This window comes from Zootoca vivipara, chromosome 13 (genome assembly GCF_965207765.1).
Source record: "Zootoca vivipara chromosome 13, rZooViv2.hap1.1, whole genome shotgun sequence".
In the NCBI taxonomy this organism is placed as follows: Eukaryota; Metazoa; Chordata; class Lepidosauria; order Squamata; family Lacertidae; genus Zootoca; species Zootoca vivipara.
The window spans coordinates 35287327-35314425 of record NC_142596.1 but is presented as its reverse complement, the minus strand read 5'-3'; the positions used below and the strand labels follow the sequence as shown (position 1 = coordinate 35314425).

Genomic DNA, 27099 nt, shown 5'->3' with positions numbered 1-27099 from the left:
GCTCAGACCAGCCTTGCTGAAGGCTGATGGTACCGCTGAAGGCTTTGCTGAGTTTTACATTGACAACGTGTATGATAAGGTGCAGGAAAGGAATCTTCCTGTATATGTAACCCTTGACCCCTTTACTTGCACACACTTACAGAATGGATTCATGGGGAGGGGGGAAAGGAGCCCAAAAGTGGATAAAAGCCTCATGCAAACTGTCTTTCTTTGCTCTTGTCGTGAAGAGAGGGTCTCTCTATATAGAGAATTAAACTCTTTCTCTGAACTCAACCCTCAGTGTCATTAGGGCGCCTGGCGGGCGCAACGCAGTACACCCACCAAAAGCCAATAAGGCAACAGGGGGGAGTTCATTAGCAGGGAGTTCAGTGGTCTGCTCTGAGTAAGACTAGCATTGGCTACCACCACACTTGTTGTTTAGTCGTTTAGTCGTGTCCGACTCGCCAGGCACTCCTGTCTTCCACTGCCTCCCACAGTTTGGTCAGACTCATGTTGGTAGCTTTGAGAACACTGTCTAACCATCTTGTCCTCTGTCATCCCCTTCTCCTTGTGCCCTCAATCTTTCCCAGCATCAGGGCCTTTTCCAGGGAGTCTTCTCTTCTCATGAAGTGGCCAAAGTATTGGCGCCTCAGCTTTAGGATCTGTCCTTCCAGTGAGCACTCAGGGCTGATTTCCTTAAGAATGGATAGGTTTGATTTTCTTGCAGTCCATGGGACTCTCAAGAGTCTCCTCCAGCACCATAATTCAAAAGCATCAATTCTTCGGTGATCAGCCTTCTTTATGGTCCAGCTCTCACTTCTATACATCACTACTGGGAAAACCATAGCTTTAACTATACGGACCTTTGTCAGCAAGGTGGTGTCTCTGCTTTTTAATATGCTGTCTAGGTTTGTCATCACTTTTCTCCCAAGAAGCAGGTGCCTTTTGATTTCGTGACTGCTGTCACTATCTGCAGTGATCATGGAACCCAAGAAAGTAAAATCTCTCACTGCCTCCATTTCTTCCCCTTCTATTTGCCAGGAGGTGGCGGGACCAGTGGCCATGACCTTGGGGTTTTTTTATGTTGAGCTTCAGACCATATTTTGCGCTCTCCTCTTTCACCCTCATTAAAAGGTTCTTTAATTCCTCCTCACCGCCACACAGACCTATTTTATTTCTCCACACGCAAACTGTCAGAGCAGAGGAATCTCATTTGAGTTGCGGGGTGGGCAGTAAGAAGCGAGGTAGGCAGACCGCTTGTTGGTGGGAAGAAGCTCTTTCTCCGCCTTTATTGTTTCTGAGGAAGACCCTCTTGCTGTGCCCTCAAAGCAGCAGGTTAAAAGGGTTAATTTTTTGGTTAGGAGGAGGGGACAAACCACTTTCGCCTCTCCCTCCGCGGTCGCTCGCTATGCGGCGCCTTGGCTGTTTGGGGTTTTGCCGAAGCGCGCGCGTCGTGGCGTCACCCCCCTGCCCTTCCGGGATTGGTCGTTGGCCCGGGCCCGCTCCGCCGCGCGCGCCTGTCGGGATCCGCCCTCGCAGGTCGCTTCCTGTTACGTCACAGAAGGAAGGCCGAGGTCGGCGCGGGCTGGGTGGGAAGAGAGGAAGAGAGTTTGTGGTCGCGGGGCCGTGCGCGAGGTGGGCGGGGCCGTGCGCGAGGTGGGCGGGGCGTTAGCACAGGAGCAGCAGCGTTGGTTGGTGGTGGTGGTGGTGGTTCCCCTCCCCCAACCCCGGAGGCTGAGAGGAAGGAGGAGGAGGAGGAAAACCCACCCGGAGATAAAGGAGGGGGAGCGCTCTGAGGAAGGCTCAGCGGTGACTTGCACAGGGGTTGTGTGAGCTGAAGGGAGGAGGGGGCTAGGAAAGGGGGCGAAGGTGGGTTCCTAGGGACAGGCAGGCCCCACCAGGCAGGAAGGCCCCACTTCCTTCCTAAGAGGCACCCAACGCCCCCCCCAACCAACAAGAGATAGGCAGCACCAAGCACAGGCCCTCAGACCTCCCCCCCCCTGTTCCCTCTCTGAAAGGATCCTCCTTTTCATTCCCACCCAGAGAATACACTGCGTGTGTCTCCCCCGCCGTGGGTAGGCCTCTGGTTGCACTGGAGTGCCTGGGAGATCTCTGGTTTTTAAACCCATTGCATAAATACCCTGCTCTGAAGACCTCCTTTTTAGAAAACGGGGAAGTTAGGGGTGTTTTTTAAAAATAATAATAATAATAATAAAATATTTCTGCTAACTACTGCGCTCCGATGGGTTCCTGAAGCCAAAGGCAGGGAGTGAAAAGAGGGTAGGGTGGGTGATTTCTTCCCACTCTCCCATTTTTAATTTTTTTTACCCTAATGGAGGAAGACGGTCCTCCTAGGAAGCTACCTCTTGGACAATGACATGAGCTAGGGGAGGGGAAGAAGCCAAGCTCTCAAGAGCCCAAATCATCCCAGACGCCTCCCCAGCCACAATGGTAAGTTTTAAATGTAGTATATTGGGTTGTTTCTGATAGTGTGATCATGTGTGATATCTTGTTATATGTGATACACTGCCATATGTGTCACATGTGCTGTATTGCCATATGTGTATCTTGGGAGTATAATAATGCTTAGCATATATTGTGCATTTCAAGTGTTCAGAACATTTTGTCTCAATTCTTTTTTTTTTATAAAGAAAGTGGTGTTATCCTCATTGTAAAGAATTGGAGGGTGTGGTGCTTAGGCCTAGAGATAGATTTGCCTAAGGCTGCATGTTAGTAACAATTCTGAGTGGATGCTTTGCTGATGGATATCTTTCCAAGTATGTTAAAGGAATTTAAAAGCATTCCAGTAAGATGCTGTTGTTGGAAGGTACCTGGGTACCTGCAGTTGAGTCGTGTTTCAAAGGACTGGCTTCAGAGCCTAATAGTGTGCTAACAAAGCATATTGGACATTGGTGAACTTTGCGACTTAGGATTCTGATATTATTCCCTGTCAGCTGTCATAGGTAGCTGGTTGTCATCAAGGAAGAGTCCTTTATGCAGAGCCAGGGCCTTAAGGAGGAATATTAGTTTATGCATCTGCAGAGCTGCAGAAACCATTCTGGAAATTAAATAAAGGGTTGACATTTGGAAATGGACTCACTATCTAATCTGCAGTCTTAATCCTCTAATCTTGCAGTTGTATTGACTTGTTTGGAGACAAGTCTGTTGAGGGTTTGGGAAGTTTTATATGTTGGAGACTGAAAATCCATGTTTTGATTTTCATGGTTTTCAATTTAGTATCTGGCTGGAATCTGTCCTAGGTAAATGTACATTGCCTCATATACTGTACTCAAGAATACAGCTTTCAAGCATCTTGGCACTGAAGTTGGCATGTACTGTAGGTGGTTTGACTAACTAAGCCAGGCATATGCAAACTTGGCTACCACTCCTATCACCCCTAGCTAACAGGACCAGTGGTTAGACTCAGGAATGATGGGAGCTGTAGTCCCAAAACATCTGGAGGGCCGAGTTTGCCTATGCCTGAACTAAGCTTTCCATGCTGCCTTTGTGTGTCTCTAGAGCTACTTGCACAAAGAATAGTAAACTGTGAGGTCTATAAATTTGCATTGCTGTGGTGTGTTCAACCTTGGCCACCACATGGTTGTACAATCAGTTGGGTATGGGTAAATTGAAATGCTCATTTTTTCATTAAAAGTAGCTTCTGCCCATTCAAAAGAGTCCAGGGGCAGCAAACATGTGATTACTAAAGCAATACTGTACAGTTAAAACCTCAAAAAAATGTGGAACCACCACCAAGAACACCATTACATGGGTCACCACCAATGTGGCCTCCTCTGGTGGCCATAAGGCCCAAGGTGACTGATACTGGAAAATACACTCTTTTTGGTACTTGGGTCCTGAGCCATTTAGGGCTTTGTTTGCTAGTACTAATATGTTGAATAGTTGCCAGTCGTTCACTGATTGACAGTGCAGTGCTCTAAGGATCAGTGGTCCCACTGGTCTACCCCACTTAACAGTATAGCAGCCACATTCTTCACTAACTGTAGTCTCCAGACTGCGAAGATAGTACAGTAAAGCAAATTGTAGTGGTCCTCCAGGTGGGAGGTCACCAGAGCATGAACAGTTGATGCTAGGCCATCCCAATCTGTTAAGCGGATGAGAGGAATTTGTGTCAAAAGAATTTTAAAAATGCAAGCAAGTAACCAACCATGAGAGACATGGATGTAGTAATAAGAGTTGGAGAGACTCTGCAGCAAATGATGCTATTGTGTGTCATTTGAAAAATGGATGACACTTTTTTCAATGGCTTCTTCAGACCTGGCCTCAAATATTTAGCTGCCTTTGGACTACTGGGTGCCTTGAATGTTTATAGTCATATACTTCTCCCTCTTATTTAAGCATTCTATCCAAGAGAAAATTCCATGTATACACGAACATTCCTCCACCAAACACACCCCACTCTTATATAAATTGGATGGCTTAATCATTGCACTTCTATGCATGAGACTCAAAGCTAGAATTGTTCATTGCCACTTTATTTCCTGTTCTCTTTCAGCAACTTGACTCATACTGACTTGATCTATTGAATTCTTTTCTCCAAGTTGTAAGTGAGAGGTGGAGCATGCTGTGTCTTTAGTATAATTCTGCAGCAGAGTGCTGTTTTGATCATTGACCAAAGAGCTTTTTGCTGCTATAAAGGCCACTAGTTAGAACCATCTTCCATTGAAAAGAAGCATGTATGGTTAAAGCACTTGCTGGCACAGGTAGTGTTTTGATGATGGTGGTGACAATTGGGGGTCCACAAACTTTGACTGGTCTTGGTAGCCAACCAAAAGTTTTTGGTCTTCAGGACTCTCACATTAGGGGTATGGTGTTGTCGCCATGAAAAGGGTGTTATGCTTTTGAAGGTGCAGTACCAAAACCCAAGTGCCAGGTATGCTATCATGAAGATGGAGAATTATCACTAGAAGGTGAGCACAACTGTGGTAATCTTTCCAGTCCCTCTCTCCATTTCCAAGGTTGGGAGGAAGCTTGGGGGCTCGTCAGAGGGCAGCAGAGCACTTGCCATGGCAAGCGGAATTGTGAAATCCTGATATTGTTGATGGCAACAATAGCATTTGCAGAGCACTGAGCAGGGTATTTAGAGTGCTTACATTATTGCAGAAGCCTAGGATGGTGTACAAAAGGATTATGCCAGTTTACAACAGCCCTCTCAGGTTAGGATGTGAGATAAAGACTCCCTGAGTACCCCACTTAGTTTCATGGCAGAGAGGAATTTTTAACCTGTGCCCCATTATACCATGTTATCTCAATAATCTTTATACAGTATATAGGTCAATATTCTTATCCTCACATTGCAGTGGTGGAGAGGAAGCAGGGATAAAAGGTTGATAGGTTGCCTAAAGACATCCATAAGGTTCATAGCAGAGATGGGACTAGAATTCATGATACAATGTATAGTTCATTGTATTGTTAGCACCTAGCTCTAAAAGTTTTAATTAAAGTTATTTATTTATAATGAAATTTAATGTCTCACCTTTGAGTGGCATATGCCACTCAAAAGCAGCTTACAGTACAACAACTTTAAAGTTAAAACACTATGAATAAGCAATATGAAATGCAGTTGAACAATGCTGGTAGAATGACAAAAAAAAGCCAAAGCAGCAAAATAAACCAAGCAAGGCCTGAGTATAAAAAATGCTGCTGGAATAATGCAGGTTTCAAAGCCTCTTTAAAAGGGGCAACAAGTGGGGCAGAAATGCCTCTCTTAGACTTAGGAGATCATTCCACAGTTTGGGCAGTATGAAGGAAATGGCTCTCTCCAGGGTGGATAAAAATCAATGATTTTTTTAAAAAAATCAAAAAAATCGGATTTTTTTGATTTAAATCGGATTTTTTTGATTTAAATCGGATTTTTTTGATTTAAATCGATTTTTTTGCTTTAAATTGGATTTTTTTAAATAAAATGCTTTTTGAGGAAAGAATATTACCATCCAAAGGTTATTCCATCATGAAATAAAGATTAGTTTTTTTAATTATGTAGTATAAGGTTGTATATGTTTAATTTATGGGGTAAATAAATTCCATTAATCCATTCACCTCTTCCAGAGGTTTTTGTAAGATTATTGGGCAGTTTCTCTGCCTACAAGATATTATCACAGGTGCTTGGTTTACTTTTGCAGTTCTCAAAACTGTATTTGACTCAACAGAGATCACATGCCTCTTCTTCACAGCAAAAATGTTATAACATGAACAGAGTTGAGAAAAAGACCTTAATCCTATTGTTCTACAAACCTATGAATACAGAAGCAACCCCTTCAGTGCTAAGTTTCAAGAAGTTCAGTGAATAGAATAGAAACAATATTTTTCTGATTGTTTGGACAGTATTTAAGTTTTTCATGTGTAGGCTGGGCTGACAGTCTAAGTTTCTTAATATATATATATTTTGTTTTTGTTTAGCCAAATTAGTTAACAAACATGGATGTTTGTTTAAGCAAATAACATTTGCTGAAATGTTATTGTTTCAGTTGAATAAATCTATTTAAATTGTTATTATTAAGGTAATGATTATTTTTCTCCTTCCTAAGTACAACAGTAAAGTTGTCCAAATATGAATGATTAACCTATTAAACTGGGGATAAAAAAACTAATATGAAAAGTTGTTATTCTAAAAATCTTCATCTACTTGCATAATAAAGTTATACCAGCAAGAATTAGTCTTTATGATTTAAATCAACTATGATTTAAATCAAGCCTTACTGACTAGTGATTTAAATCGTGATTTAAATCGTGATTTAAATCAGTTTGATTTAAATCAAATCCACCCTGGCTCTCTCCACCATCTCTGCAAACCAAGTTTCTGTTGAATGCAGGGGACGAAAAGGTCTTGGGTGTGGGATAAGTTATTGAACAGGCTCATGCACAGGAGAGCAATCACTTCTACCCATAGGTTATGTCATACCCAAGTGATTTCCTGCTTCTCATGCCACTTTCCCCTGTAACGATTGTTAACATCGCATTCACCTATTGGATGAGCAGGGTTTGAAATTAGCAGGAAGCCAGGCGCATTTCGTGCCTAAAGATTCTCCATTTGCGAGCACGTCAAAAGGTCTGGGTGCCATTTTTTGCACCAGACTGACACTCAAGGATTACTGAAATGTATGTGCTTTGAAGCCTTGAAGTATATGTTAAGGATAGGCAGTATGTTGAACAATAAAGAGTAGAGTGTTTTGAAAACTGAAGTATGATACCAATATTTTTATTGTAAACACCAAATTAAACATGTACTGTATTAACAATTTCTGTTAAAATGTGATGTTAACAATGTGTCGCTTATGTGAATTGTGTAGTACTTCATGCTTATCAAAATAAAAAAAAGAAAGTGTTACTGACCCACCCCCATGGCAACTAAACATTCTGTTTTTGCACCCACAACCCAGATCTCACGAGCCATTTGGCTCCTAGCTTTTCTATCCCAGTTTCTTTCTTTTTTAAAAAGATATTTTTTATTAAATTTTCCAAATAAACAACATTCAACAACAACAAAACAATAAACAACAAACACAACAACAAACAACAACAAAATTTCCCCCCATTTTATCATCTATTCAACTATTCTACTTCTCTTGCTCTGCCGAGCTTTGACTTCCTTCCCTCCCATCATTCAGTTTTCTTTCCCACTCTTATCTCGCAGTTCCTTTTGGTCCACCTACTTAAAGTCAGTTCGTAGGATTTATTTCAGTCCTGCAAGTGTCTTCAAACTTCTACAGTTCTTCTCCATATAGTCCACAAATTTACTCCATTCCTTTTGGAACCTTGTCTCTCCCTGGTTTCGGATCCCACAGGTCAACTTAGCTAACTCTGCATAGTTAATCATTTTCGTCTGCCACTCCTCAATCGTCGGTAACTCCTGTACTTTCCATTTTTGGGCTAATAAAGTCCTAGCCGCGGTTGTAGCTAGGACTTTACATAAATAATTTTTGATCTCCCTTTGCAATCTCCTCTCCTATGAGTCCTAATAGAAAAGCCTCCAGTTTTTTGGGAAAGGTATACTTAAAAATCTTTTTCAGTTCATTATATATTATTTCCCAAAATCTTTTTACTTTTTTGCATGTCCACCACATATGATAAAATTCACCCTCTTTATCTTTACATTTCCAGCATATTTTGCTACTCATTCTATACATCTTGGATAATTTTACTGGTGTTAAATACCATCTGTACATGATCTTCATTCTATCCCAGTTTCTAACACTGTAGTCAAGGTAATTTAGTGAGGGCAATATCAAGGAGAATTCCTATACTACTACTGAACCAAGAAAAGGATAGAGAATCTCCCTGGTGGTTTCCTAAGCCATGCAAATACTTTGAGAGCAGCGAGACTTTTCTCTGATTGCTGGAATGTCTATACTCAGCACAACAGGCATGAACTGTCACCTCTTTGCAGTTCAGCATTGTGGAAAAGCAAAGAACCCCCGCCTTCCCTCCTCACAACTTGCAGTGGACCTTGAGCAGCTGCCATACAAGCCACTGCCTTTCCTTCTTCAGGGGATCAGGATCAGGGCAAGCAGAAATGTGGCCAGCTACCAAGGCCAGTCAAAATTGATGGGCCCCTGATTAAAATGTGTGTGCAAAACCAGATTTGAAGTTTTCATCTCAGACAGGTGCTCAGCGTTTTTCTTCAGGCTTTTTCTCACTGAATATGTCTGACTATTGAAGTGACGGATGTGTATCTTCCACCCACTTCCTCAAAAGTAGCTTAAGAATCTACATAGGGAGAAATAGTGGAACAAGCAGACTGAACTGAGGAAACATATTGGGTGTATTTTGTGTACTGTGTGTAATGAGAGGGCACTGCTCTTCTTCATTACAGCTTCGCTATGACACACATCTAAAACCACTGGAGTCTGTTATTTCAGTATTTCTCCTCTGCTATCAAAGACAACATTCCTGCTTGTCCAAGTAATTTAATATGAACTCCATGCAATTCTTTGTTTTCAGTCCCCACTTTGTGATTGATCTTTCTGGTAAGAAGTGTGTTGTGTTTTTCTTTATCAAGTTCTATGTTGTTCCCCACTGATTTAGAAAGGTAGTTTGGCTCTAGCATGTGTCCACTGGGGAAAGATGCCTAAGTGGAGGTGGTGAAGGATCTCTTTAATGCCTGTTAATATTTGTTTTCTATTAGCTGGCTGGATAACCTTTTGAGTGTGCTGTATTTACCAGGAGCAGTGTGAGGAATGCTGTTCTAACTATCCTGAGAAACCCCAGAAGAGAGCTGGGTTCAGTTTACATCCCCTGGTGTGATTGTCAATTAAGAACTTGACCCAGAACATTTGAGTACTTGTCAAAGCACTACCCTAACACCTAATTACCTGTGCTGTGATATACCCGTATGCTTGCATAAGAAACCCGATTCCCTCAATCTTCTCAAATCTGGCCAGACTGACTTTAGCACTTTTCCTTAGTGGAGGGCACTCCATTAAATCTAGATGCACTCTTGATTTATTTTGACCTGGTCTGACTACTTGAGTATCCCAGGGGGGTGGGGCCAGAAGGCATATTCTGTGGCTACCTTGCTAAAGCTAAGCATATGTGAATCTGGTTTGTGCCTGGTTGGGAGACCGCCTAAAACCCTTGAGTTCATCACGGGGGTGTGGAGGGAGCAAAAGAAGAATGTAATAAGACAGGTATCTTCAATCTTTTCAGACCCACTTTTAACCCCAACATTCATTTGGGGACCCTTAAAAATATTTTGTCATATATTTGCATGAGGGTGGTGTTCCTGTTGTGACCTACCTTGGATCAGACCGTGATCCTCCAGTTGAAGATTAGTGTACGTTCCCCCCTGCCGCCGCCCAGCCCCCTCGCTTCCATGTCACTTCTAAGTAAACTTGGGTCTCTCCTTTTAAAAAAGCAACCTTTGCTCCATTTCTTAAAAGGAAGATATTACTGTATGTGTTTGTGAAAACACAGTGCATCAGGCCTACCCATTCTCTTGCCCCCAGACCTTGTTTGCTTCACATTTTGAATACCCTTACTTTTATCAGAATAAATCATGCCAGTTTATGTAGACTTGTTCAGAGAAGGCTGGCTGATTCAAGAGCACCTAAATCTATATTTCAAGCTATGTTAAGAAGCCTCACACTGGCAGGCACTCTAAGCTTGTGGAATTGTTTGCTACCTATCAGAATTACTCAAGGTGAGAACCTAACTAGTACAGGGGCTTGTTGTTGTTTAGTCGTTTAGTCGTGTCCGACTATTCGTGACCCCATGGACCATAGCACGCCAGGCACTCCTGTCTTGCACTGCCTCCCGCAGTTTGGTCAAACTCATGTTCGTAGTACAGGGGCTAGAATGTCAGATTTGGATAAATGCTCATCTAGCTGCAAAGCATGCTGAGCTGGCCCTACTAAAACAGAGTGTGACTTCCTTATAGTTTGGGCTTCATCTGAACTACTCTGCTAAAAAGTGCTGTAAAATTTATTTCAGGATCTGTGAGAGATTACACCATGAGTCGGAAAATGTGGTTAGATTAGGCTGTAAATGATTACCATGCACACATCAAATATGTTAGATCAGTGGTTCTTAACGGGTGTGACAGCGCAACCATACTGGTGTGGCAGGCAGGAGAGGATGGCAGGAAGATTCAAGAAACATTTAAGCATTTCATTGTAATATAGTATAGTACAGTGTCAAAATAATTTTTATATTCAACCATAAGCAGTACCCATGCCTCACTTCAAGAGGCTATTCTTCTGCAGTTCTCCACGACATACTGTACTGTTGTGAACAAGGATTTTCAAGTTTGACAACTATGAAAGACCAGAAAAGAGAAAGGCTTATTTGTGTTGATGAGGAGATGAAAGTTTGTTTGTCTTAAATTAGACCTAATATAAATGAGATTACCCAGCATAATCAAGCACACACCTTTGTATATACTGTAGGTAAAAAGGTAAATGACCCCTGGACGGTTAAGTCCAGACAAAGGTGACTATGGGGGGCAGTGCTCTTCTAACTTCAGGCTGAGGGAGCTGGTGTTTGCCCACAGACAGCTTTCTGGGTCATGTGGCCAGCATGACTAAACCGCTTCTGGCACAACAGGACACAGTGACGAGTGCCAGAGCACACAGAAACGCCATTTACCTTCCTGCCATAGCGGTACCTATTTATCTACTTGCACTGGCGTGTTTTCAAACTGCTAGGTTGGCAGGTGCTGGGACAGAGCAACGGGAGCTCACCCCGTCACGGGGATTCGAACCGTCAACCTTCTGATTGGCAAGCCCAAGAGGCTCAGTGGTTTAGACCGCTACCCATAGTTGCCTTTGACTGGACTTAACCTAGGCTTATTTCATATTTCAAAACCATATTTCAAAAAGTAAAACACCCCCAAAATTGTTGAGCTTTGTGGTGTATATGATGCCGCGCGCAAATGGGTTTTTTGAGGTTGAAGGTGGCGTGAGGAGAAAACGGCAGTTGGGCTGAAGGGAGAGGAAGGGGATGGGGAGGGCAACTAACAGGTGTGTGTACACACAGAGACTGGCCCCACGTGCTGCTCACCATCCACCCTCAACGACACTCTTCTTCCGGGCCCATTGCTCCCTTTGAGGCAGCCTTGGAGACTGCCTCAAAGAGAGAGACTAGTAGTTCGGGGCTGTGTGGTGCATTAGAGCTTCAACGAAAATGCTTGTTTCCCTTGGCCTTAAGTGTTTCATGTGGTTAAGCATTTGGTCAGGATTTGCCATATTTACCTCACATATATTGTTGCAATCAATATTCTGTTTTGAGCTGCTGATTGAAGACAAATGTGGTTAACAGCTTGTGCTCATAATGTTACAGCTTTTAAAAATATCCCATTTCCAAGCACATGCTCCAACAGAACCAAGGTTGAATTCATTAGTCCCAGTGTTTGGGGGTGCAGGGAGTACTTCACTACACTGTTCACAACTCCCATTGCTCTAGGCACATTTTGTGACGGAATTTGATTAGCTCGAGCAGTTTCTGAGCTCTGGGTGCTGAACTGCGCCTAAGATTTCAGATTAAAACTGCAGAGTGGAAGGAAAGGAGGACCTTTTCCTGCCTCCCCACTTCCAGCTACTCTCTGAAGACTGGAGAAGAGACCCTCTTAAGAATAATAGGGGGGTGGGCATATGTGAAAAATGAACATAATATTTTAGCTGTGGTTCATTCATTTTCAGTTTTGTATTCTTGTTATAAAAAAGCGTGCCCAGACATTCCGTTGTTGCGCCCATAATCTAGGTTGAAGGTGCCATTTAGCTCCTAGCTTTCATATCTCAGTTTTTAACACTGCTTCACTACTCTTTAGACATAGCAGCTGAAATCTAAAAAAGGAGTTTCTTTTGTATTCTAAAGAGCTGGCTGGGAACCCAGCCCACTGGAGTATAGGAATTATTAAAAAAAATTCCCCAAATCTTATTGCACCCTCTTCCAGAGAGCCTTTTATTTTGAATTATGCACTGATGGAATTAAAACACATCCTTTTTGTAAATGTCTGGCAGTGCACATGGGATTCAGAGTTGAGTACATCTGGAATTGCGGGTGAAATTGCAGCATGGCTGAGATTCCCATTTTACAGATAAGAAAAGTGGATCAGAAGGAACAGTTTGAGCCATGGCAAGCTAGGAGAGACCCCAGTTTCCCAGAATAGGGTTCAGAAGGTAACCTTGGAAGGTCTACCTGGTACTTGTCTGCTGCTACGGTGGGACACAGTACTTGGCAATAAGTTATCTTTTGTTGTTGTTAACCTGAGTTAGACAATTGGTCAATTAATTCAGTACAGTACAGTATTGTCTACAGTGAATGGCAGCAGCTTTCTAGGGTTTCAGACAGGTCCCTCCCAACCCTACTTGGAGATGCTGGAGGTGGAACTTGGGACCTTCCCCTTCTGGCGTTGGAGTTTGAATCCCAGTGCAAGGCATAGGAGTACAGAATAGCTGTTCTGAGCATTCTGGCCAAGCATGGAGCCGGGAAAGATTTTTAAACAAAAACCTTTTCGAAAATATTTGTATGTAATAGCATACTGTACAAAGTAGCTTAGAGAACCAAAGAAAAAGTATGGTAGAAAAACTTGTGTACAGTTCTGCTTTTGCATCTGCTGTCAAAAATGTGATTAAAGAATAACTTAGAGTCCTTAGAGAATATAAACGCAGGATTGGTTTTGACAACCGTCCATTCTTTATCGTTATTGGAATAACCTTCTTTCAACAAACATTCTTCAGGGATAGGTTTCTATTTTAAGCTTATGAAGAGAATATGAAAATGCAGTATTCTGTTGCTAAGATACAAACTGCAGTGTGTAAGCCTGTCTAAATGTAGCTTTTGTAAAGGTGTTTCTGAGTTCAGAACTGGTTAAGTATATTTTGCCTTACCACTACTTTCCATTGGAAAATGAGGAAGTCCAGTTGTAACAGGGTGGACACTCTAGAAATGCAGTTTTGTATGTTAAAAGCGAAAAATATTTTTCAGGCATAGTCTTGGAAAGCTCCCTAGAACAGTTGCAATGCTGGATTCCTTGAGCTCTGGCTGCCTGCTTTTGTCGTTTAATACTGAACATGCAACAATAGTTAGGCTTCATTCTCTGTGTAACATTTTAAAAAGCAAATTCTTACCTGTTCTAACAATACTTCAGCTATCTTGTTCATCCATAACTATTAGTAAGATGACTAGGCTGTGTACACACTGTAACTTAGAGCACATTCAAAGCACATTTCTCCCCTCAAAGAATTCTAGGCAATGTGGTTTGTTAAGAGTTGCTGAGAATTGTAGCTCTTTGAAGGGTAAACTACAGTGCCCACAATTCTTTTTTGGGGGGGGAGGGGGGGCATGTGATTTGAATGTACAGTGGTACCTCGGTTCTCGAACATAATCTTCTTGCACTCAGCGGAAGCCGCAGCGCACGTTTGGGTTACGAAATACGTTCGAAAATGGAAGCATTTACTTCCGGGTTTTCAGTGTTTGGCTTCCGAAATGTTTGACAGTCGAGGTGTTCGGGAACTGAGGTACCACTGTAATTTAAAGGTATATGTTGTTCATGCAGCCTTACCTTAGGCCCTGTTAGACGAGCTTGTTTGGGCTCACCTTACTCATCCCTTCCTCTCTTGTGTGCAAATTCCCCTGGCCTCTTCTTCCTAGGTATGCTCAATTTTGATCTGTAAGCCCTGGCTTTGGTACTTAAACAGAGCCTTGTTCCATTAAGAGCTTTGTGTACTCTGTCTCCAAACTTCCAAATTCTGTAAAAAGAATGCCCAAATGTGCTTGTAAACACAAAACTTAAATGGATCTACACTGCATAATTTTGCTCACAAGACGGAGGAGGGTTTGGGGTTTTTTTATTTTTGTGTGGGGAGAATTTTTGGGGTGGGAGAACATGAGAAGAAAGGTAGAAGGAATGTTTAGGTCCAACAAAGGTAGCCTGATAGATTAATTAAAGAAAAAAACCCTAGAGAAATATTAGATTGAACTAGGGGAACCTAATGTTAACATTGTTCTTGAAATGTCATTGTCAGGCATCAGAAGAGGCCTCGCTGCGAGCTTTGGAGAGTCTAATGACAGAGTTTTTCCACAATTGCACTACTAATGAAAGGAAGCGTGAGATTGGTAAGCTCAGTATCATTCCCCCATTCTCCAAACTCAGAACCAAATGGCTTTGGCTAGGCATGACAACTGAAAGGAAGGCAACAGGTTGCCTAGTTAAAATCTGTGGGTTTTATCCAGCTAAGATATTCTCTGAGTAGTTCTACCATTGGATGCAACCCAATTGTATATTGTTTTAGATGTCCACTTCATTTCATATTTCACTGCATGCTTAAAGCTCTTTGAAAACAACCAGAGCTTTTGGAAACACATAGCCTAGGCCTCCCTTGACTGGAGGACAGATGTCATTTGGATGATCAAAGTACCAATATCTGTGCTTAAGTGCTTGATCAAGCCTTGCTTAGTAGCCCCCCAGAACCTGAATGAATGGATGTGTTACAGTGCCCCTTGAGCTGTGAATTAGTGAACTACTCAGAATGAATTGTTACTACTTCAAGCATTTCCTACATGATGTGCTGTCATAGAGGTGGGGGTCCCCAACATGGAACCCATGGGCATCACAGTGCCCTCAGATACCCTCTCTCTGACACTGCCAAGGTCTTGCTCCCAATCTTTGTATTATCTTTAATAATTATAATAATAATTTATTATTTATACCCCGCCCATGTGGCTGGGCCTCCCCAGCCACTCTGGGCTGCTTCTAACAAAACATTGTTGTTGTCGTTTAGTCGTGTCCGACTCTTCGTAACCCCATGGACCAGAGCACGCCAGGCACTCCTGTCTTCCACTGCCTCCCGCAGTTTGGTCAAACTCATGTTGGTAGCTTCGAGAACACTGTCCAACCATCTTGTCCTCTGTCGTCCCCTTCTCCTTGTGCCCTCAATCTTTCCCAACATCGGGGCATTTTCCAGGGAGTCTTCTCTTCTCATGAGGTGGCCAAAGTATTGGCGCCTCAGCTTTAGGATCTGTCCTTCCAGGGAGCACTCAGGGCTGATTTCCTTCAGAATGGATAGGTTTGATCTTCTTGCAGTCCATGGGACTCTCAAGAGTCTCCTCCAGCACCATAATTCAAAAGCATCAATCCTTCGGCGATCAGCCTTCTTTATGGTCCAGCTCTCACTTCCATACATCACTACTGGGAAAACATTAAAATAAAGTAATCCATCAAACATTAAAAGCTTCCCTAAACAGGGCTGCCTTCAGATTTCTTCTAAAAGTCTGGTAGTTGTTGTTCTCTTTGACATCTGGTGGGAGGGTGTTCCACAGGGTGGGTGCCACTACCAAGAAGGCCCTCTGCCTGGTTCCCTGTAACTTGACTTCTCGCAATGAGGGAACAGCCACAAGGCCCTCGGCACTGGACCTCAGTGTCTGGGCAGAACAATGGGGATGGAGATGCTCCTTCAGGTATACTGGACCGAGGCCGTTTAGGGCTTTAAAGGTCAGCACCCACACTTTGAATTGTGCTCGGAAACGTACTGGGAGCCAATGTAGGTCTTTCAAGACTGGTGTTATGTGGTCTCGGCAGCTGCTCCCAGTCTAGCTGCCACATTCTGGATTAGTTGTAGTTTCCAGGTCACATTCAAAGATAGCCCCACATAGAGTGTTGTTGTTGTTGTTTAGTCGTTTAGTCGTGTCCGACTCTTCGTGACCCCATGGACCACAGCACGCCAGGCACTCCTGTCTTGCACTGCCTCCCGCAGTTTGGTCAAACTCATGTTCGTAGCTTCGAGAACACTGTCCAACCATCTCGTCCTCTGTCGTCCCCTTCTCCTAGTGCCCTCAATCTTTCCCAACATCAGGGTCTTTTCCAAGGATTCTTCTCTTCTCATGAGGTGGCCAAAGTATTGGAGCCTCAGCTTCACAATCTGTCCTTCCAGGGAGCACTCAGGGCTGATTTCCTTAAGAATGGATAGGTTTGATCTTCTCGCAGTCCATGGGACTCTCAAGAGTCTCCTCCAGCACCATAATTCAAAAGCATCAATTCTTCGGCGATCAGCCTTCTTTATGGTCCAGCTCTCACTTCCATACATCACTACTGGGAAAACCATACCTTTAACTATACGGACCTTTGTTGGCAAGGTGATGTCTCTACTTTTTAAGATGCTGTCTAGGTTTGTCATTGCTTTTCTCCCAAGAAGCAGGCGTCTTTTAATAGAGTGCATTGCAGTATTCCAAGCGAGTGATAACTAGAGCATGCACCACTCTGGCGAGACAGTCCGTGGGCAAATAGGGTCTCAGCCTGCATACCAGATGGAGCTGGTAAACAGCTGCCCTGGACACAGAATTGACCTGTGCCTCCATGGACAGCTGTGAGTCCAAAGTGACTCCCAGGCTGTGCACTTGGTCCTTCAAGGGCACAGTTACCCCATTCAGGACCAGTGAGTCCTCCACACCGGCCTGCCTCCTGTCCCCCAAAAAGAGTACTTCTGTCTTTTCAGGATTCAACCTCAATCTGTTAGCCACCATCCATTCTCCAACCGCCTCCAGACACTCACACTTTTGGAGACAATGACTCTTAAGGAGACTGGCTTGTTTGAGGGTTTTTACTCTTCTGAGGATTGCCAGTAGTTCTTCTGTGAAATTAAGATTTTATGGTGCCAGCAACAATGTTTTACATTTCTAGGTGCGTCACCGGGGCCCCAAAAGGTCAGGTACCCCTGCCTTATAGACTCTGTGCCTTGTTTTACTTAATAGATGCAAAAGCGGAAATGTACAAATGAAATTCAGAAAGTATGTGTGAGTTATTTCACTTCTTGTGGAACTGCAAAACTGTCTCTGTTAAGTTCTTACTTCCTCCCACTTGCTGCTGCCTCATGCATCCATTTCAGCATGGGAATAATCTGCATACCACAATATGCCCCCAGAGGACTCTTTCAAAAGAATTTTTCTCTGCGGGGAGGCATGAGCTAGGTTCAGAGCCATTATCTTTGGGTATCCAGTCATTTGAAGGGTGATTCAAGTCTGACGTGAACCATAATGAGAACCTATTATCCTTCCCTTGACTCCCTTGGATAAGTTGTTTTGAGTCAAATTTAGATGCAGAGGTTGACCCACCTCTTTAAATGTGCAGTTGGCGCAATCATGTGTAAAGCAGGAGTTCTAATTTTAAGAATGAAAGGCGTACACGAGGAGGAAGAGGAGTTGAAATTGCTCCCCCTCCCTCTACAGGTTACCTCACCCCACAATCTTGTCTTCCAGAAGTACCAGAAATGAACCCGGCATAAGCAGTGGACATGGAGAGAGACTAGTACCTCTTACCTATGTCTTCCTTTGTTCTCAAAACAGAACGCACACAGGACACACACCCTTTCCTTGCTTGACATGTGATCAGGTCAGGGCTGCAATGAAAGAGACCAGTCTTACAGCACCATCATGTCTAGTGTGATCCTTGGACCTGCCAGACTCCCATGTCTGTTACCTAAATACAGAAGCCTGTTGTTTCCTTTAGAAAGCGGCTTGGCCTTCCCTGCTTTCCACCATTGGGTGATAAACACAGAGAGCTAGCAGTCCTGAGCTTCCTTACTTTTATGTTCAGGAAGGTAGTAAACTACATTTTGTACTCCAGGTTGCCCCAAAGTCCAATTGCATAATAACCTGTGAACCCTTCCCCGCCCCCTTTGTAAGGTGCAGTTTATTTGGAACAAGCTATTGAATTGCCAAATGACTTGAAATTCTATGAATTTTAACACAGTTTTTTGGTTGTTGTTTTTAACCAGAGGAGCTCCTGAACAACTTTGCCCAGCAGATTGGCGCCTGGAGATTCTGCCTCTATTTCCTGTCGAGCACAAGAAATGACTATGTAATGATGTATAGTTTGACAGTGTTTGAGGTAAGGTACTAGGCAAGGGTAAACTTGCTCAAAGCATGCCTCTTATAAGTTCTGTTTCACTCAGTTAACTCTGTTGTGGTGATAATTCGAGCTAGTCCAGGGCTATGGATGGCCCTGGTTCCCCAGATGGTATTGGACTGTAACTCCCATGAGCCCTAGCCAGCATGGTTGCGGGTGATAGGTACTGTAGTCCAATAACATCTGGGGACCCAAGGTTGGGAAAGGCTGCCTTAGATTATTCTTCCGTTATACCATCAGATTATTTGCTCTGTGTTTAATGACAGCTTTTTGCACTATGAGTACTTCCCATTCCATCAGCAGAGATGATGAGTTTGAATTGATTTTTGAAACCCTGATTTAAAGATAGGAAATGTTGGGTCACCTGTTATTCTTACAGATGAGTTTTCCTTTTGGCAGACAGATTTCCATTATCTTGTTTATTTATTGCATTTAATGAAATAATTCCCAAGAATTTCAGTCTAGCCTTAGTATTAATGATCACCATTAAAAATATCCCTTGTTTTTTTGTTAGCTGCCTTAAAAGGTTAATTTTTTTCTACTCTGGCCATGAACAGGGGCATGCTATAGGAGCCAGTTAGTAGGGTTACGATTTCCCCTCCTTACTAACTAGGAATACATTGTTCAATTGTAAGCAAATATTTTACTGTTTAATGCCATTACTAAGTAAATATTCTGAAGTCAGCATTTTTCTTGATTTGGTATTATGGCCTCTAGATTTAATATCATGACTGTCAGCTCTTAACAGTAGCTGTAAGCAAGATATTTCAAAGATCCCAAGTTTGGTACAAAATGACACCTCACTTTCTTTTGTTCTTCCCCCAGAACCTGATTAACAAGATGTGGCTTGGGGTCCCGTCACAAGATAAAATGGAGATTCGCAGCTGCCTGCCCAAGCTTCTTTTGACTCACCACAAAACTCTGCCTTACTTCATTAGGAACAAACTTTGCAAAGTCATTGTGGATATTGGCCGGCAAGACTGGCCAATGTTCTACCATGACTTCTTTACAAACATCTTACAGGTAAGGCAGTTCCTAGAAAATCTTTGACTGAAGTTGGCTTTCTTGAATGTTTCCAAATGAAAACTTTGAGAGAAGAAATGATGGCCTAATATGTCAGTACTGTTTCAGTTTTCTTGTAGAAGGGGAAACCAAAGGATAGAATTGTGATGTGTTTCCTAAAATTCCATTAATTCTATTAAAGCCTGGCTTGACATATAAATATATCATCTTCAGTTGCCTAAAATCCGCTAACTTTTAGTTCTAGTATAAGCTGGTTAAGAGAGTATGCTATGAACCCAAGTGCCATAGCTAAAATTTTCAAAGTTACTGTTAGAATTATGTGATATATACTGCCCTCAGAAAACAGCATTTTATAAATGCACGTAATATTAGAATTGCCATATCACAGGGAGCTAGTATTTTCAAGCAAATGATTAAAAATCTGTACTATTGCTTAGATAGGCTTCACACATTGCTTATTCTGGCATGGCAGTCCATCTCCATGTCAGGAAAAGCAGGTATTGTGTTATGTGAGAACAGTCTTGTCAATGTCTGTCAACTTTGCATAGCCGTTACACCTAATGTATGTCCCCCAAGCAAAGAAATCTCATTATTGGTGCCGCTTACATGTTACAACAGAGTGCATCACTGGAGGACCAATTCCTGTATCATGCTGGTACCATTTTTTGCTTTCTTTTCTCATTCAATATTCCAGGTAATTTTTGCCCTGCAGAAGCTTCCCTGTTCAAAAACACCGTAGAGATAAGGCTAAATTTTTTGCCCCCCTCTTTAGAACTCTGTAGTTTATCTTCCATCTTCAAAGAAGCTGTTGTCTGCTAATACTTAAACCTGACTTTCCTAACAGTTGATCCAATCCCCTGCGACAACTCCACTTGGGCTGATCATGCTGAAGACAACATCGGAAGAGTTGGCATGCCCACGGGAGGACCTCAGCATAGCAAGGAAGGAAGAGTTGCGCAAACTGCTCCTGGAGCAGGTTCAGACTGTCCTTGGGCTTCTCACAGGTTAGTGGAAATGACAGACATGTGGTGGTGGAGGGGGCAGCACCCTTGTATAATATCAGACCCTGGTGAGACAAAGGTCATAACTTCCTCTGACTTAAGATTACAGCACAAATTTTAATTTAAGCAAACGATATGGAGCTCTCTGCTGCAAGGCATGTACTGAGTTCCTCCCTCGGGCTTGGAACAATGCTTTCACCGGGTGCAGGAACAGCCTTAGTTTACATGAAACTGTTACTCAATGTGGTATAATGGGAACTCTCATGCAGTTGCTGGGGATTTTGCTCTTTTTTCCTGATAGGTATTTTGGAAAGCATCTGGGATAAGTACAGTGTCACTGCTGCCACTCCACCACCATCTCCAACTTCGGGAGAAAGTGGTAAGGTTTGAGCTAATCCTTAATGATTTTTGAACTGTGGATTAAGACCTAGCTATGTGGGAAGCACTATGAGAAGTTGTTGTCCATTACAGAAAAGAGATTCCTTTCTCAAGCTGTAGGGGGGCTGCTGCAGTACAACACCTTTTTACTCTGTAAACCATATTGAAAAGTGTCCATGGTGTGCAATCATTGCCCTAGTTCCCTGGCTGGAAAAGGAACCTTATTGTAGATTCCTGCCTTATGATCCAGGGCTTCTGACACTTACCCCAACAATGTGGCAAGGAGCCATGCTGCAGTGGCACTCTGGCTGCTTGGGCAATGTTGTAAAGAACCCTTCTGATGACGTGCATTCATTCATTCATCTCATTCTTGGCAGATGTGCCATTTATAATGCTTGTGAGCGTGTGCCAGAATGTGGCGATTTATACCTGTTCGCTTCAAAAACTGAGAGGAGTAATACAACTTACCATACTTTTCTGTGTATAAGACACCCCCTGTTTTGGAGGACTCAAATTTAAGAAAATGGGGGGAGATGGCACAGAGTTGTTGAGCTTTTTTGGGGGGAGGATTACCCAGGGTTGTTGAGCTTTTTTTAGGGGGGAATGCCGAAAATTGCCCACCCGCACATGTCAGAATTTCCACCTCCCGCCTGTCGCAACGGCAACCAGTCAACACCGCCCATTGACACAGCAACCAATAACACACACAATGGCTACTGACGGTTGTGGCAGCAGCCAATCAAACGTCCACCCTATGCACTATCCATGTATAAGAAGACCCCCACTTTTTAGCATGATTTTTAAAGAAACAAACATAGTCATTTACACGGAAAAGTAGGGTAGTTCACGTAACTGAAAAACTTAATCATCCTATATAATAATTTGCAAGTTGTCCCTGCGTCCAAGCTGTCCCGTGTGTCCCTGGGTCACTGCGCATGTGCCCCAGCGACACAGGGATTGGACAGCAGAGACTACACGCGCGCACTCTCTCCCCCCCCCCTGCCTCCTCCAACCGCCGCTCCTGGCCAGAACGTCAGGGAAGCGAGGGTGGAGGCCGGCGGAGACCTCCTCCTCACAACCCTCCCTGGCCCGTGAGAGGAGCGGCAGGAGGCCACGAAGCAGCGGCGACGAAGTAGGGGTTTGTGTCCCGCGTCCTTCCTGTCGGCGACAACAAGGACAGGTCCCAGGGTTCGGAGAAGCGCTGCGCAAGCGCTTCTCCAAACCCCAGGATGTCTCCTTGCTGTCGGCGGCTGCGGGAGAGGAACGGAGGAGAAGAAAGCAGCGCTTTCTCCTTCTTCATTCCTGTCCTCCTGCCGCCGACAGTAAGGACAGGTCCCAGGGTTCGGAGAAGCGCTGCACAAGCGCTTCTCCGAACCCCAGGATGTCTCCTTGCTGTCGGCGGCTGGGAGAGAGGAACGGAGGAGGAGAAAGCAGCGCTTTCTCCTCCTCCGTTCCTGTCCCCCTGCCGCCGACAGCAAGGACAGGTCCCAGGGTTCGGAGAAGCGCTGCACAAGCGCTTCTCCAAACCCCAGGATGTCTCCTTGCTGTCGGCGGCTGCGGGAGAGGAACGGAGGAGAAGAAAGCAGCGCTTTCTCCTTCTTCATTCCTGTCCTCCTGCCGCCGACAGTAAGGACAGGTCCCAGGGTTCGGAGAAGCGCTGCACAAGCGCTTCTCCGAACCCCAGGATGTCTCCTTGCTGTCGGCGGCTGGGAGAGAGGAACGGAGGAGGAGAAAGCAGCGCTTTCTCCTCCTCCGTTCCTGTCCCCCTGCCGCCGACAGCAAGGACAGGTCCCAGGGTTCGGAGAAGCGCTGCACAAGCGCTTCTCCGAACCCCAGGATGTCTCCTTGCTGTCGGCGGCTGGGAGAGAGGAACGGAGGAGGAGAAAGCAGCGCTTTCTCCTCCTCCGTTCCTGTCCCCCTGCCGCCGACAGTAAGGACAGGTCCCAGGGTTCGGAGAAGCGCTGCACAAGCGCTTCTCCGAACCCCAGGATGTCTCCTTGCTGTCGGCGGCTGGGAGAGAGGAACGGAGGAGGAGAAAGCAGCGCTTTCTCCTCCTCCGTTCCTGTCCCCCTGCCGCCGACAGTAAGGACAGGTCCCAGGGTTCGGAGAAGCGCTGCGCAAGCGCTTCTCCGAACCCCAGGATGTCTCCTTGCTGTCGGCGGCTGGGAGAGAGGAACGGAGGAGGAGAAAGCAGCGCTTTCTCCTCCTCCGTTCCTGTCCCCCTGCCGCCGACAGCAAGGACAGGTCCCAGGGTTCGGAGAAGCGCTGCACAAGCGCTTCTCCAAACCCCAGGATGTCTCCTTGCTGTCGGCGGCTGGGAGAGAGGAACGGAGGAGGAGAAAGCAGCGCTTTCTCCTCCTCCGTTCCTGTCCCCCTGCCGCCGACAGTAAGGACAGGTCCCAGGGTTCGGAGAAGCGCTGCACAAGCGCTTCTCCGAACCCCAGGATGTCTCCTTGCTGTCGGCGGCTGGGAGAGAGGAACGGAGGAGGAGAAAGCAGCGCTTTCTCCTCCTCCGTTCCTGTCCCCCTGCCGCCGACAGTAAGGACAGGTCCCAGGGTTCGGAGAAGCGCTGCGCAAGCGCTTCTCCAAACCCCAGGATGTCTCCTTGCTGTCGGCGGCTGGGAGAGAGGAACGGAGGAGGAGAAAGCAGCGCTTTCTCCTCCTCCGTTCCTGTCCCCCTGCCGCCGACAGCAAGGACAGGTCCCAGGGTTCGGAGAAGCGCTGCACAAGCGCTTCTCCAAACCCCAGGATGTCTCCTTGCTGTCGGCGGCTGGGAGAGAGGAACGGAGGAGGAGAAAGCAGCGCTTTCTCCTCCTCCGTTCCTGTCCCCCTGCCGCCGACAGTAAGGACAGGTCCCAGGGTTCGGAGAAGCGCTGCACAAGCGCTTCTCCGAACCCCAGGATGTCTCCTTGCTGTCGGCGGCTGGGAGAGAGGAACGGAGGAGGAGAAAGCAGCGCTTTCTCCTCCTCCGTTCCTGTCCCCCTGCCGCCGACAGTAAGGACAGGTCCCAGGGTTCGGAGAAGCGCTGCGCAAGCGCTTCTCCAAACCCCAGGATGTCTCCTTGCTGTCGGCGGCTGGGAGAGAGGAACGGAGGAGGAGAAAGCAGCGCTTTCTCCTCCTCCGTTCCTGTCCCCCTGCCGCCGACAGCAAGGACAGGTCCCAGGGTTCGGAGAAGCGCTGCACAAGCGCTTCTCCAAACCCCAGGATGTCTCCTTGCTGTCGGCGGCTGGGAGAGAGGAACGGAGGAGGAGAAAGCAGCGCTTTCTCCTCCTCCGTTCCTGTCCCCCTGCCGCCGACAGTAAGGACAGGTCCCAGGGTTCGGAGAAGCGCTGCGCAAGCGCTTCTCCAAACCCCAGGATGTCTCCTTGCTGTCGGCGGCTGGGAGAGAGGAACGGAGGAGGAGAAAGCAGCGCTTTCTCCTCCTCCGTTCCTGTCCCCCTGCCGCCGACAGCAAGGACAGGTCCCAGGGTTCGGAGAAGCGCTGCACAAGCGCTTCTCCAAACCCCAGGATGTCTCCTTGCTGTCGGCGGCTGGGAGAGAGGAACGGAGGAGGAGAAAGCAGCGCTTTCTCCTCCTCCGTTCCTGTCCCCCTGCCGCCGACAGTAAGGACAGGTCCCAGGGTTCGGAGAAGCGCTGCGCAAGCGCTTCTCCAAACCCCAGGATGTTCTAGCGCCCGTTATTGAACGGGCTGAAATACACTAGTGCTGAATAAATTCTGTTCAGACTAATGCATGATTTACGGTAAATGGGGAGAAGCTTGGTAGACTTCTCTGTGTGCTTAGTTAAACCTCATCATATCTTTCAAACATACAAAAGGGAATGGCTGCTCAGAAAAAATGCACCTGGAAAGAGATGCTTCATCAGGGGACTTCAGTGTGCAGCTGTGAACTGCTAAATGCCATGAAGGTTGAAAAATGTTGGGAAGTTTGGGAACCTCAATCTGATCCTCTGCACAAACATGCTTGTGAGCAGCTTGCTGTAAGCTGCAGCTGAAACTTCAGTCTGTGAAATAGTGGGTGGAAAGTCAGAAATGATAAAACATAGTGTCTAAAAATGTGAGCAGGGAGTTGAGATGTCCCTGATTCGAATTTTGCCTCAACTAGAACCTTGACTAGCTGGATGTTACGCAACCTCACCACCACCTACATGTATTCTGAAGTTTAGGGATGCTAATGCTTGTCTAACTTAGTGTTGTTAGTATCACCAAGAGAAAATATGTGAACTGCTTTGAACAGTTAAGCGTGTTATATGAATGTTAAGAGATCTGACTTGCTATAATCAGTGATCTTGGACCAGCCGCTATCCTTTCGCTTCACCTACCCCACAGGGATGGGACTGGAATAAAAACAAGTCTGTTTGAATAAAGGACAGGGTTGTCTTGTAAGAATTTCAAGTGACAGAAGTATGAATGATAATGCTGATGTTTCCATTTATCATTTCTCTACACTAGTTTGTTGTTGAAGAATACTTTTCCAATTTTACAAGTTTGTGTGTGTGTGTGTGTGTGTGTGTGTGTGTGTGTGTGTGTGTGTGTAAAACATATATATTATATTTGTAAAATGTCACCATGAGCTCCATGGAGGAAAGATGGGATAAAAATATACTAGGTGGTGGTAGATCCCGACCACAGTTTACCAGATCTGTGTTTCCTGGTTTGTGTGCCAAAATGGCCAAAAGCTCTGCACCAAAAAGAGCTTGGTTCTGATCCATGTGAATTCTGCAAAGTAGACGGTTGTCGATCTTCCCTTCCCCAGGTGACCTTTTAAGTAGCTTGTTGCAGAGTCCCAGCACAGCCAAACTATTGAACCAGCCAATCCCCGTCCTTGACACAGAGAGCGAGTACATTTGTTCCCTGGCACTGGAGTGCCTAGCCCACCTCTTCAGCTGGATCCCTCTATCTACGAGCATCACCCCTTCCCTCCTCACCACCATATTCCATTTTGCCCGCTTTGGCTGCGACACCCGAGCCAGGAAGATGTCCTCCCTCAATGGCAGCAGCCAGAACTCTGTCTTGAATCAAGAACATGGCCGGCTTGGGGTGCTTGCCATGTCTTGCATCAATGAACTGATGTCAAAGAACTGTGTGCCTGTGGAGTTTGAGGAGTACTTGCTGCGGATGTTCCAGCAGACGTTTTACCTCTTGCAGAAGATCACCAAGGAGAACAATGCCCATACAGTGAAGAGTCGGCTGGAGGAACTGGACGAGAGGTAAGGGAGAGCCAGCCCAGACTAATCGATATTGTTGATCTTTTCTGTTTACTGCAAGGTGGTCTTTACTGACTTCTTGTCATGCATGGTGTGTCTAATCACCTTTTTTCAGAGTCCCGTGACGAAGAAGGAAGGGTGGGCAGGTAGGTGTGACCAGGTACGTTGGCTGTGGGAGGCTGACGTTGCAAAGCGACTGTGGTGTTTGTATTCCTTCTTCCTCTCTCCCCCACCCCCGTTCATTACAGTTTGGCTGCAGGTCTGAGGTTGTACAAGATCTGAATTTGCCTTCATTCGATTGTTGCTGAAAGCAGCCAAAGAGACATAGTGAGGTAAAAGGGTCTTCCTTTTCTATCTGGCCTCTTCTGTCAAATTCCAAACAGATGGGGATGCTAATTGTAGGCATGAAATCATTCAGAACTCTTAGAGGTTTTAAAGTAACTTAGGAGAGCTGCAGTGGCTTGTGCTATTGAACCAGCTTTGCAAAATAAGTTGGTTTTTCTGTTCCTTTAAATACATATAGATTTACTTGTACTCTTTTTAAACAAGAGACTAGTAACCTTGGGTCACATCCACACTATACATTTAAAGCACATTCAATGCACATTTAAAGCACTTGACTCCTCCCAAAGAATTCTGGGAACTACCGTAGTTTTCTCCTTGGAGAGCTGCACTTCTCAGTACCCTTAACAAACTGCAGTTCCCAGGATTCTTTGGGTAAAGCCATGTGTTTTAGATGAGTGCTGAATGTGTTAAATGTATGCTGTGGGAACTGCCCTTGGGGAAGTCAAGTTTGTTTGTTTTTTAAACAGAAATGTACTGAGAAAACTTTGGGTTGCTTTTGTCAATGACTTTTGACAATCAAGCAAAAATACCTTGGCTTTCTAGAGGAGCTGTTGAAGTGGAAACTGCCAGAGATGGTTATAGGATTCAGCACTCCTTGTGCTTCAAATTGCTGCCAGAGAGGGATTCAAGGGATCTATTGGTGCAACTGACAATATTGTTTGTTTCTACAAATGTTTCTACAAAAGACCTTCTTTGGAGGTCTTTAAGCGGAGGCTTGACGGCCATATGTCAGGAATGCTTTGGTGGTGTTTCCTGCTTGGCAGCGGGTTGGACTGGATGGCCCTTGTGGTCTCTTCCAACTCTATGATT

At 45.1% G+C, this 27099-nt stretch overlaps 1 protein-coding gene across 7 annotated transcripts in view; it reads left to right on the top strand.

Moving 5' to 3' along the window:
- The first annotated feature begins 1533 nt into the window (after positions 1–1533).
- XPO6 (exportin 6) overlaps positions 1534–27099 on the top strand; it is a 55528-nt gene continuing 29962 nt past the window's right edge. Inside the window, exons 1-8 of one of the 7 annotated variants that reach the window (XM_060282470.2) lie at positions 1534–1614; positions 2322–2430; positions 14463–14553; positions 18207–18319; positions 19163–19360; positions 20205–20364; positions 20663–20740; positions 25494–25947. In XM_060282470.2, coding sequence (XP_060138453.2) covers positions 2428–2430; positions 14463–14553; positions 18207–18319; positions 19163–19360; positions 20205–20364; positions 20663–20740; positions 25494–25947 — 1097 coding nt within the window. In that variant the 5' untranslated portion in view covers positions 1534–1614; positions 2322–2427. Of the gene's footprint in view, positions 1615–1690; positions 1789–1974; positions 2431–14462; positions 14554–18206; positions 18320–19162; positions 19361–20204; positions 20365–20662; positions 20741–25493; positions 25948–26059; positions 26091–27099 lie in introns of those variants that run through there. The other 6 variants (XM_060282469.2, XM_088657102.1, XM_088657101.1 and 3 more) reach the window with 6 other exon arrangements.